Source organism: Grammomys surdaster, unplaced genomic scaffold (genome assembly GCF_004785775.1).
Source record: "Grammomys surdaster isolate TR1022 unplaced genomic scaffold, NIH_TR_1.0 958, whole genome shotgun sequence".
In the NCBI taxonomy this organism is placed as follows: Eukaryota; Metazoa; Chordata; class Mammalia; order Rodentia; family Muridae; genus Grammomys; species Grammomys surdaster.
The window spans coordinates 10,717,362-10,730,255 of NW_021605377.1; the positions used below are offsets into that span (position 1 = coordinate 10,717,362).

The 12,894-nt window shown below is 41.9% G+C and overlaps 1 protein-coding gene across 2 annotated transcripts in view; it reads left to right on the forward strand.

Annotated features, from left to right (window-relative positions):
* The window catches only part of Kitlg (KIT ligand), an 82,111-nt gene that overhangs the window by 42,706 nt on the left and 26,511 nt on the right, over positions 1-12,894 (forward strand). For both annotated transcript variants that reach the window (XM_028783028.1, XM_028783029.1), the window contains exon 3: positions 4,191-4,253. In XM_028783028.1, the coding sequence (XP_028638861.1) occupies positions 4,191-4,253 (63 nt within the window). The remainder of the gene's footprint in view (positions 1-4,190; positions 4,254-12,894) is intronic.

A 12,894-nucleotide genomic window follows, 5' to 3' on the forward strand; every position in this document is an offset into this window, starting at 1 on the left:
GATGCAATGAGACTAGGCACAAACCATCATGTCAGGGCTGGATGAGGCAAGCCAGTAGGAACAGGGCTCCAAGAACAGGCAAAAGAGTCAGAGACATCCCATTCCCATTGTTAGGAGTCCATCAAGAAGCCCAGGCTAGACGACCACAGTATGTATGTTGAGGGCCTATCACAGACCCATTCGGCTCCGTGGTTCCTACTTCAGTCTCTGTGAGCCTGGATAAGCGCTGCTTAGTTGATGCTGTGGGCTTTGTTTTCATGGTGTCTTCCACCCCTCTGGCTCCTACAGCCCTTCCTTCCCTTCTTTTTCGAGGTTCCCTAAGCTCTGCCTAATGTTTGGCTGTGGGTCTCTGTATCTGCTCCCATCCGTTGCTGGAAGAAGCCTCTCTGATTCATCATTGCTCTTTCTGTGTTTCCCTTTTCCAGAGACCTTTCACATAGCCCAGGCTGAAATCACCATCCCTCCATGTAGGCTGTCTGTATCTACGATGATAACTTTGAATCCCCATCCCCGCATCTTTACCTCCAAAGTGCTAGGATTACAGATGTGCAATGCCAACATCTAGAGATGCCTGTTCTCTTGTGTACTTCCCAGGTAGCGCTGTAAACTCCAGGCTTGTCTCTGATCTCTCCACTCTTCCATCTGGACTAAATACTTATTCTGAATTTACTGCCCTGTTCCTTCCCTGCTTGCCAGAGACCCTAACCAGACTTAATCTTAGTAATTAACTACATAATCCTCTTTCAGAGACAAAGTAGAAAGTCCTTGGAGATAGCGTGATATGCCCAAGGGCCACTGTTCCTGTGGATGGTGCTGCCTCCAGCAGGGATCTCTTAGCCCAGCTTGCAGAGATCCCTTCCTAATGTATCTCTAATGTAACATCTCTTTTCTAGCTAGCCTTTCAGATATAACACAAGCTTCCAATTCCATCCCTTGTATGTGATACTTTCTATTCAGTATGCTGCCCTCTACTGCAAGCATTTATACACCATGTTTAAGCCCTCCCCTCCTCTCCCTCCCTCCCCTTCTTTTTTTTTTTTCCTGCCTTTTTTTTTAGGCACCTCTTTTTCTTTCCTTTCCTGTGGATTTTAGAGACAGAGTTGGACTTCTAACCTTGGAGGGCTTGATTCTCATTATGTAGCTTGAGATTCTCAAACTCATGGCTATCCTTCAGTCTCAGCTTCCGAAGTACTGGGAATAAAGGCATGCATCACCATGCCCAGCTAGCCCTTAGTATGAGTTATTTAATCCTCTTAAAACCTTTAGCCACCCTGTGGTCTAATTTCCATTTCTGCATGTGGAAATGAAAGCTAAAGTAGTAGTAACTTCCCACACCTGAGTTAGCAGGTGGTGGGCCAGGATCCAGTGTAAACCGTCTGTCTTCGGAACCTGTGCTGTTGGCCCGGACTTCAAACTCCACATCTTTTAGCAACATCTGTCTTTCAGGTCCAAGGCTCTCTCTTCTCTATAAAACTTTGCCCAGTGATCAATAGACATCAGAGACTTGGAATTTATCGCAGGGTTATTTGTGCTTTCTCAGTCCTATCCAACACGCTGCAAACGCTGAGAAAGTAATACCATAATCTATGACCTGATCATAAATATCTGCAGCTCAGGTTTTCCAAATCCTCTTCAAACAGTAATTGGAAAGCAAACAGAGAAAGCCAAGTACTAGCAAGAGCCTGCACCGCGGCTTGGTGTGCAGACAGGAGCTCAGTGAGCCAGGGGTTCTCCCTTCTTCCAGGTACTCCTGGTTCCTCTGACTTTGGAGGTGCCATTTCACCTCCCATACCTCCCTCTATATGCCCTCCACCTCTGTTCTCATTTGTGAAATTGGCTTAATAAGGTATGTCTCATGAGATTCCAACAATGACTGTATGAAAACTTACTATAATTTGTAAACCCATATTCAAACACAGTCTTTTCTTTTAGTCCCACTGGAAGTTAAATATAGGTAAACTAGCTCTGTGTGGCGCTCCATCCTCTGACTGACACTGTGGAGATGTTCATGTCCTGGTCATAGAACTTTTCTGTGACCTTCTTTTGGCTTCTGTAAATAAATAAACTCTATACTGATTCTTCGTAAAAGTGAAGCTGGCCAGCATTTCCCTTATCCCTGTCCTTTTGATATTTCCTAATCCTGAGGTTTCAAAATGGTCAATCTAAACTTCCGTTATAAAATGTAATGTAAATTATGTCTTCAGGAACCTGTATTTAGAATACTCACCGATTCTTGGTGTATTTTCCTTATGGAATGACTTTAATCTCCATGGTGATTCCATCATGAACTATAATGTAACTGCTCAGTCTTGTGCCTGTTAAGGTTTACAGTGTGCCTTCGTTGGTGGGACTTGTGTAAAACGACTAGGTCATTTTACCTTTTGAACTTGGGCATGGAAATTTTGAAGGCAAAAGAAGTAATAAAAGCATGTCAGGAAATCTGGTTGAGAAAAAGAAAGTTAAAGTGTAGAGTTAGCTCCTAAGATAAATTAAAAAAAAAAAACATCACCTTCTTTAGGAGCCCAGGTGTATTTCCAGTAGACCCTGAGAATTCTACTCTGTTATTGGAAATAGCGTAAGATGGACAATGGTAGAGATTTCACAAGGAGAGTTTCAAGCACTGTCTGGCCACTAAGTGGATTACAGGTGTGTCACCATGCCAGGCTACTAGTAGGTAGCATTTTACACATAGACTATTGGGCAGTTTGTTGCAATGAGCGAGAGGCAAAAATAAATAAATAAATAAATAAACAAACATGTGTGGCTGACCCATGCCACAGTTCATCGGTGAACCTGTGTCCTAGTCCACAGGTAACGCCCAAGAGGCAAGTGTCTTCGGTCGAGTGATTTGATCTTTTTAAGTCTCAATTTCTTCCCTTATTAAACACAGATGCTGTGTTAGACAAATAGTAATGTCACTTGCCCCCTTAAGGGCAGAGTGCCTAGAACAAAGTAAATACTTGAAAACGACTAGACCTCTTTGTTATTAATCGTCGCAGGAGTTGCAGAAAGAGCAATTGGTAAATCAAGGCTGAAATGAACGAGAGGTGGAATAATATTACCATGGGACCAATAATTACCTTTGCTCTTCTCTGACCACTTCTGAGTTTGACTAGCATTTTCTCACCAAATTGATTTCAGACTGTATTGGCAAGAACAAGAAGCAACATATGTCTTATGTTATAGAAAGCATATCAGAGATAACCTACCCAGGTAAATATGCGTACGACCGCAGCTTTCTATAGGAACAACGAAGATATCAGACACAGGAGAAAGACAGTATATGCCATTGAAAACCATTTTCCTAGCCAGCTTTCAATAAAGAACTCTGGTTGCTAGTTTATAATGTGTTTGGCGCATTCCCTTAACCAGTGATAGGTAACTGGATCTTTGTTGTATGAAGGAAATCAGAGTGTGTAGCTTAATTCCAAATTCTGTAGTTTTCAGCCCATTGCTTATTCACTGACATCAGCACTATTGCTATAAATGTGTTAGGTGCTCTCAAAGCCTTTCGAAGCTAGCCAGATTGGTGAAGCATATCGTATCCAACCCAAGGTAAGTGAACCGAGACCTATCGCAAAACCCAATGTTCCTAAATTAAAAACTAAAGTGTTCATTTTTTTAAAAAAAAAAAAAGTAGACTAGTCCTTCTGAAGCTTTACTGACTTTACATAGGATCAACATAGAGAAGAAGCCCTACTGTTTGAGTGCCTTTAGCATCCCTGTGGGAATTGTCACGTAAAACGCAGTAGCGAACTGGTACTTCTAGAAGTTTCCTTCTTCAGGCTGACCTATCACAGCGAGAACCACTGATGAGAAGATCCTAACAACCTTATGCAGATACAAATTGGAAAAATGTCCCAAAGGAGAGTTCCAGTGCTATAGATGGAAATCAAGATTTATGAAGGTTTTTTTTCTTTATTTCAGAAACCTCAATAGAATTAATAAAGTGACAGTTGTAGGATATCCTCCAAGATCCATGACTTCACTAGCCCTGGGTGGTTGGCTAGGTCTCCAGTACTAGGTATGGTATATACTTAGCCACCCATGACTGGATTTACAACTCAAGTACTGTATAATAGACAACAAAGGGGCTTGAGCTATTAATGATATGACAGGTTGGATACATGAATTTTCTCAAGAAATTCTTTTGTATTTACTCACTTTTTTTCAATTCTTGGTCTCTGTAGGTGGCAAATCTTCCAAATGACTATATGATAACCCTCAACTATGTCGCCGGGATGGATGTTTTGGTATGTAGTTCACACATTTCTGACTTGCATTTTAGTAACTAGTGGGTGACCTGTGATCATCCACATTAAAGACATTCTCTGCTTGCTGTCTTGAAGATGATATCTTTGTAGATTTTGACCTATATTTTTTTCTTCTTAATTTTCCCCTCAAGCTGCTGCTAAGATTATCAGTGAGCATTTCAGCATGTGTTTTAGGCATGCGCACTAAACAGAAACTGCTCCTCTTGGTTAGACTTAGCAATGGATGTCTATTCCCCTCCCCCCCCCCAACCCGGGCACCTCTTAAAGGGACTTGAATATAAAATCGTGTTAAATTTTCTCCTTAACAACATCTCATGTATATATTACTCTTATTCCTATTTCCTTTAAGGGGATAGAATATTTTATTTTGTTTCAGAACTCATTAGCCCTGCAATGGGTCTTTGAATACAAGTATGGAGTTATAATTTTGTTTCGATGTAAATTTTGGGATGTTAGGCTGTGGACAAACTCCACTAGAGTTACGTAGACCAAAAAGATGCATAGTAACTCTGCAGACCTTTATAAACTCCTAAGACATCACGCTCTGCCATCCAGAAAGATGTGAGGTTAATGCTGTTTGATACTATGTGTCCCAACTTGCAAGGTAGTCACATATTTTCAACACATGCTATCCATACCGATTCCCAGTAGCTGTTGTAATCCTGGAGTAAACTGAAAGCTATCTGAGCTGCTCTCTTTTGCAACTCTAGTTCCCCCTCCCTTAAACCCAATAAATATTCATAGCATGTTGATTATGCGAGTGTTTTTTCTGGTTTTTGTGGATCAGCCAATCAAAAGTAAGTTACTTTGTTCTTCAAAATACCTTTCAAATACTACATAAGGTTTTCGTTTCAAGATACTGGCTGTGGCTATACTTCTTTTACTTGGTAAACATTTTCACCACGAACTGCCAAATGTTCTTTAGAACTCCCTTGAACATGTAGCTTCATGCTGGACCAGCTCCGCTCAAGCCTGGCCACTGTCTGTCAATTCTGGTAGTGGAGTTTTCTGCAAATAGAAATATCAAGACAAGGCAGCTTGAAAACTAGTCAATGCAGTCATTTGATGACTTAGTCAGCGAGAGTTTGGTGAAGAACCAATTTAAAATTCTGGCCTCAGTGGTTGAGTGCTTGCCTAGCCTATGGAAAGGTCCTGGATTCCATCCCAGCTCCACCAAAATAACAAACAGGCAAAGAAACTAACATCTTAACAAGAATCGTGAGGAAAGTACTTAGCCTTTATGTCACTTTTTTTGCAAAATGATAAACTTCCCCCACCTCCCACACACAACGGTGAGAAGAAATCTTATACATTAGGTACACTTGGTCATATTTTACAAAGGACTCAAGGAGGTTTACAACCCAGACTCATTTTGACCAGGGGTCTACCGCTTGTACACGACAGACCTAAAAAGAACATCCCTCCCTTTCCCATCCCACTCCACTTTGGGCATCCGACTCTTCACTCTGGGTTACTGAAAATAGGGCTGTGAAGAATAGTTACCGTGCTTAGCCAAGCGCTAGAAGGAAGCGTCTAGGTAATAAAGCCGTCCCACTCCAGAATGCAGCCCCCGTGAGCCTGGCGATCGCCAGAATTGCTCAAAAGCAGCCCTGCTACTCTTTGCAAAGCAAGTGTTAAACGGGAAATAACTAAACAGATGATTCCGTGCTGGTCTAGTCATAGACGGTGCTAAATCGTAAATTTTAGTATGGACTGGTGATAGCTGGAGTCAGGCTTGTAAAAATAAAGCCGACTTCTTGCCACATATTTTGTGCGTGTTGCTGCAATTGAGAGAAGCCTGCTATTATTTGGTCTTGGCATGCCATCGTGGAACTACTGAGAAACATTGTTCTTGGCCACCGCAGTTGGCAGGAAAAACCCGCTGCTTCGGAGGGCTTAGCACAGAAACTGGGGTCTTACCCTTTACCTTCATTTTAAAGGGTTCATTTCTGCCAAGACCAGAGGCGTTTCCCAGTTGAGTGGCCTGTGGAGATTTGTTGGTGGTCAGAGTCCCAGCTGCCTAATCTTTTGTCTTTAAACAATAAAGGGTGGGGTGGGACTTGTTGCCAGAAAGATCCCCTGGGGCCAAGGCAATAAAAGTCAGCCTCGGGCACTGGGCAAGATACAGTTTATTTTTCACTTTTATTGTAAAAAGCAGCTAAAGTCTGAAAAGGAAAGTCTACTTTCATCACAGGCCTTCTTAGAAAATAACCTAGCAGATTCTCTCTCAGAAATATAGCAGGTTGTGGTCATCCATCCGGTTAGTATTTGAATCCACTGATAATCACCAATTCCAAAGCCACACAACTATAATACTGTAATACAGCCAGATGGGTAGGATTTTCCCCTGAACTTCTTAAGCTTAGGTTCTGAATGAACACTCCTGGTTCTCTCATTCACCCAGCAGTTACTATAGAACGAATGGGCATGGAGTTGCGGAATGTTGCTACACAGCTGTGTTCGCTCTAATGTGTGCATCCGCTCTAAAACAAAAGATGCTGGAGTTAATTGCTCATCCTTTTTAATTAGAGTAAATTATATGTACACACAGTCACAGTTCTCTTAGATGTATTTTGGAAATTCCTTTAGTTGTACAGAATAATTCTAAAAATATCCAAAGAATACCACATGGTCTTCTCCAGGTTCAGCCTTTTTCTTCCCTAAATTTATTTGCTTTATCAAATTTTTTTCTACATGGATATTTTATTATATCATTTTTTTCCAAATAAATTGTGGCCATCATGGTCATTTGCTTCTAAATACTTTAGTATGTGTTTCTTAAGCATAGAATTATTATCTTACCTTTCAGCAACATATTTTCAACTCTAATAAAATTAGCAATAATATTTTAATGTCTTGGGTGTCTTCAACTTTATTTTTTTGTGTTTTTCCATTTCTATTCTTCTGGTAAAAGTCCATTCCATGATCGTGATTTACATTTTGAATTTTAAAGATTCTTTTTTATTATTTTAAATTGTGCATGCACACACGGTACAGGTGCTCCTAGAGGCTAGGGGTATTGCCAGACATGGGAGCTGAGAACTGAATTTGGGTCCTGGAAGAGAAATGCACCTCCTAACTGCTGAGCCATCTCTTCAGTACCATGATTTTAATATCATGAATACCGTTTCCCCGGCAACGTCTAGTCCAGTTAATTTATCTGGCTAAGAGGACTCGGAAGAAGTAATTCAGTTAAGATTTTTGAGATAAGATTATCCTGGATTATCAAGAAGTAATTCAGTTAAGCTTTTTGAGGTGGAGAAACTAGTTTGAATTGCCAAGTGGGCCCAATCGGTACACTTATCAAGGATTCAGATGTGTCTGAATTGAGAGGGAGATTTGCAAAGATTCCTCTGCTGAGTTTAGAGTTTGAAGCCAGAACAGCAAGAATACTGGCGAGTGGCCTGTTGGAGCTGGAAAAGGCACAGCAAAGGTCTCCCTCAGCCCCGATGAGTGCCTTGAGTTTAGTTTAAGTAAGATTTACTCCATACATCTGGCCTCAAGAACTGTAAAGTGACCTTGATCTTGATTACCAGTTCAGTGGTGATTATTTCTAGCTACGATAAGAAATCAACAGATCATATCTTCATGTCTCCTTCAAAAACCTCTCAGTCATTTCTTCGTCTTTGTGGCATTGAAACTTTAGAATGAGTCCCACCCTTCTCCTTGACCACGTGTCCCTTTTCAAACATGATTGATGGTTCGTACTGATTCTATGGGATTTATGCATTCTCCAGTGTCACCTGATGGCACTTGCTCAGATTGTCCCTCCCAGAGCATGCAGTGCATGTCATCCCCGCAAGACTACTTGATTTAATATGTCCAACTGATTTCTGTGCATTTACTCATTAACAGTCTTAGAGACACTAAAATCACATGAACGTCCTGGTCATTATCGACGGTTAGGAGCTACTGGTCTGTATTGCATGCACTAATCTTTAGGGTTACATTCTTTATAGTTTGTGTGTTTGTTTGGGGGCTTAGGATCAAACCTAGGATTGTGCTTCTGCCAGGCACTCTGAGCCATACTCCCAGTTCTGAAAGTATTTTTAAAAGGAACAGCTAAGACGGAAGTGTTTGATTGTGGACCCCTATTACTATGGCAACAGTAAGCCTAGCCTTCCTCAGCTCAGGCAGGCACAGCCTCACTCTGAGATTGTTCCCGCCTCTTTCACCTGGCTCTGTGTTCTTTTTTTCCTTCACCATCCCATGACTTATTACTGGATAGTTTGGTTCCTGGGTTGACAGAATGACTTAGAAATAATTATCCATTTGCGATCTATTCCTCCCTCATATATGCTGACTGACTTCTGGCTCATCTTCAGATAGAGGAAATGGTGTTATTGCAACTAGGGGACAGAAAGAATGCAGTTTCCTGATTGTTTATGGGGCTATTTGATTGATACTGTCCCCTAGCTTACAGACTTTACAAGACAGAATATATCTCTTTATCTTACCTATACCTCTCTCTCTCTCTCTCTCTCTCTCTCTCTCTCTCTCTCTCTCTCTCTGCTGTTCTATACCTTCAGTGCCTTCTGTGTGATGGGTACTTAATAAATATTTGACGGAAGGATGCAAAGAAAGGCAGTAGGACCTTTCTCTGGTGTGTAATCACTTGTCATTTCCTTGATGTCCAAGGTGCTGTGACAGCTGGGTGCCCGTAACTCACCACACACTATCTGAACCTCCACAGTGCTGCTCCCTCTTCCTTAGACTTCTGCACACGTCATGTCATCTTGCCTGGAAGAGTTTGTTATTTTATTGTCCATGTGAGCCTTCTATTTGCACTGAATCATTTCTACTCAAGAACCATCTCATTTTCCAGTTTGCTGGAGGCTGAGAGCCAGATCCCTAAGCCTAAGGTTCATTAGACTCTATAATCTTGCCTCATCCCAACCTTGTCACTGAATACCCATTTTCCCCCTACACCAACTCACCACCCTAGCCTGATGCATCACTGTCTCCTAAAGTCATGCTTGTTCTCAACCCCTGTGCTACGCTAGGTGCTGCTTACATTTACCGGCGATGTCTGTTCATCTACTCAACCTGCCATGGAATGGTGGCTATTTTGGAGCCCGACTTAGTTACCAGCTCTTTTAGGAGCAGATGAAGGGTTTTTTTTTTTTTTTCCATACAAGACCATTACCTGTACTTCTTGACTGTGCTTTCTCTCTCACGTTTAATACAGGACCACAGAAAATTAACACCACATATAGTCTGAGCTGTGTGTTTTGATTAGTGCTGAAGACTTGGTGCTCCGCAACCCTGACATTGTACCTACAGAAGGGATGTTGTCTTTTAGCGTATTTTCTCCTAATTTCTATAGAATTTCCTAAAAGCAAGAGGGCACTTATTGTGGGTATAGCAACGTATAGGGCAACTGAATAGCGCAGGTCATATGTGCTCATCTCAGAGCATTGTGAAGCATGATTAAGATGTTTGAAAAAGCCTTATATGTGGCATGCAGCAGTGCCACTGCCACTATTTTCATTACCATGATGATAACTTGACAAGTTTAAAATAGGCTCTGGCAGTGTAGCCCAGGCTAGCCTTAAGCTTTCAGTGCTCCTGTCACACGGGTGTGCCACCATGCCCAGATGGCAGAGTTTCGTTGTTATGCCTTTTTTTTTTGCTTATTCTATCCTAACTATAGAAAGAGTAGGGATGGTGTCGTTTACTTTGCTGTACGTCTCTCCATCCTCTAGATGATTCTACGCATATAGTATTTGCTCAAAAAAAATACTTATCAGACAACGTTTAATTGTAGCCAAAAAGCCAGGTTTGTGAGTGTTGAGGAAGCCCATCTTATTCCACTAAGGACTCCTTTTTGATAAAAGGGAACTCAAGCTTAACCAGGAAAAGGAAAGAGAAGAGAAAGGAAAAAGAAGGGAGAGGAGAAAGGAAAGGCAGGTATGTCCCATTGTTATAAGATGCTAAAGAAGATCTCACCAACATAGGCCTGAGCATGCGTGGGGTCTCATGGGACTGAAGGTCACAAAGCTAACAAGTTTTTTTTGACTCTCTGTATATTTTCCTGTGTCTGTGCAGAATGCTTCTTCTTTGTTCCCCAACTGTCTCACGGCCTCCAAATTGACACACTATAGTTTTAGCCTGGCTCAAAGACTAATGATAGCCCCTCCCACCACCCGTAATTGTGGGAGAGATTTTTCTTATTGGCTTTTGTAAGTCAGGTGTCCACCAGCATTTAATCAGTGATTCCACAGAATATTCACTGGACATATGAATCTAGACGGTCCACTCTTATGATATGGAGTACTTACTATAGAAATTAAATTCAGCTAAGTAGATAAGTGTGCTTAGGTCTTTATCTACTACCCCCCATTTACAAAGAAAGTATTACTTTTTAACTTTAACTATTGAGAGAGGGTCTTGCCGGGCAGTGTTGGCGAACGCCTTTAATCCCAGCACTTGGGAGGCAGAGGCAGGTGGATTTCTGAGTTCGAGGCCAGCCTGGTCTACAGAGTGAGTTCCAGGGCAGCCAGGACTACACAGAGAAACCCTGTCTCGAAAAACCAAAAGAGAGGGAGAGAGAGAGAGAGAGAGAGAGAGAGAGACAGAGAGAGAGAGAGAGAGAGTGTCTTATGTAGCCTAGGATGACCTCAAGCGTAACTATGTAGCAAACAATGACTTTAAGTTTAATATCCTCCTTCCATCCTTTGAAATATGGATGTTATAGTCCCATGCGACCAATACTTTCCTTAAGAAAGTGCCTCTGAAAGAAAGAAGCTAGAAGAAGCTGAGGTGGAGGGTGACCCCGATAGAAGACCAGCAGTCTCAACTGACCTGGACCCCTGAGATCTCTCAGACACTGAGCCACCAACCAGGCAACATACACCAGCTGGTCTGACCACCCCCCCCCCACACACACACACCATATACACACACACACACATAACACATATACAGCAGAGGATTGCCTGGTCTGGCCTCAGTGAGAGATGATGCACCTAACCCTTGAGAGATTTGAGGCCCCAGGGAGTGGAAAGGTCTGATGTGGTGGAGACAACCTCTTGGGGACAAGGTGGGGGGGAGGGAAGAGGTATGGGATGAGGAATAGTCAGAGGACAGACCGGAGGGATAATGGCTGGACTGTAAAAAAAAAAAAGATGAGAGAGAGAGAGAGAGAGAGAAAGAGAGAGAGAGAGAGAGGAGAGAGAGGAGAAAAAATGAAAGAAAAAAAAGAAAATGAATAAACTAGAATTTTGAATACTGTTTTAAATAACTTTTAGCAAACTTACATAACAGCACTGTGGCCCATCTTAATAAACATGGTTGAGATACCATTTAGAACATGTAGACCAATTACTGTCTGATAGAAAAGAAAGGGCCACATATAATCTTCAGTTGCTGAGGAGCCACATTAAAAAAAAAACAAAGTTTAAAAGAACAGATGCCACTGAATATAATAGACTATATTTAGCTTACAATATGCCAAATACAATCATTTCCTTTACAGCAAATATGAAACTATCAATGGAATATTTTACCTTCCTTACATTATTGAAAATCCACTGTGTATTTCATACCTACAGCAAATTCCACTTCAGGTACTTAATGTTCACCCTAGGATGTGGTGATAAGTACCTATCGAAGGGGGATGGACTCCAGATTTCAGCAAGCACAGATTAGAGAGATTTCTTTCTCTTTCTGATGGAGGAGGTGAAGGAGAAGTTGGACTGACTTGCCTAGAACTCCATGTGAGGTGACTGGGACTAAGAATCGTTCTCTGACCCCTCAGGCTCTGCTGCCCTCCCCTCCATGTAATCTTTCCTCACTTTGCTATTTCAGGTCTTGCTAAGGAGCCATTCATAGGCCCGTCCTAAGAAGTAGCATGTATTTCTACTGTCTGGGTTGATTAGCATCTTAGTCAGTTTGAAGGTCATCCATCTCTTTTATTCAAACAAGAAAATGCAAAGTTACCCGAGTAAGCCCTGAAGATCCAAAAGAACTGTTCATGGAGGACTGACAGAGTCATCCCCCCCAAAACCCTGATCATCCAAATGGAGTTAAGATTTTGGAAAGTCTATACTAGCCATGTCAAGACATAAAGTTTTACAAAGTGCTTTTATAAGAATGTTTAGATTCACACACCAACAGGATTCTTTTGCTTTTGCCAAGAATTAGAGGCTAGGTGAATACTCCTTGTGAATACCTTTCAGAGTTTACCAGCCAGGGCTTTTGTCCCTCTGAATCTGACTGGTATTGGGGGTATACCAAAGCTAGGCCCACTAAGAAAGCAGGTAGCTACCAAGTAGGCTCTGTTTACTGTGAATGTCATGAATCTTACAGTGAGCACAGAGAGGCTGTCCATCTGAACCTGATGCAGAATACTATGTCAGATTCTGAGAGGGCAAAAATATGGCAGACTTAGCAAGCCCCAAGGTATTTCTACCACATTTTCTTCATGCATGGCTCAAATTGCCCAGTTCTGATACTTGAGTGTGGCTATGTCACACACCTCACAGAATCCTTGCAGCTTCCTTGTAACATTCGTTTGCCCTTAGAAGTACATGGATTTCCTTCCTTCCTTCCTTCCTTCCTTCCTTCCTTCCTCCCTCCCTCCCTCCCTCCCTCCCTCCCTCCCTCCCTTCCTTCCTTC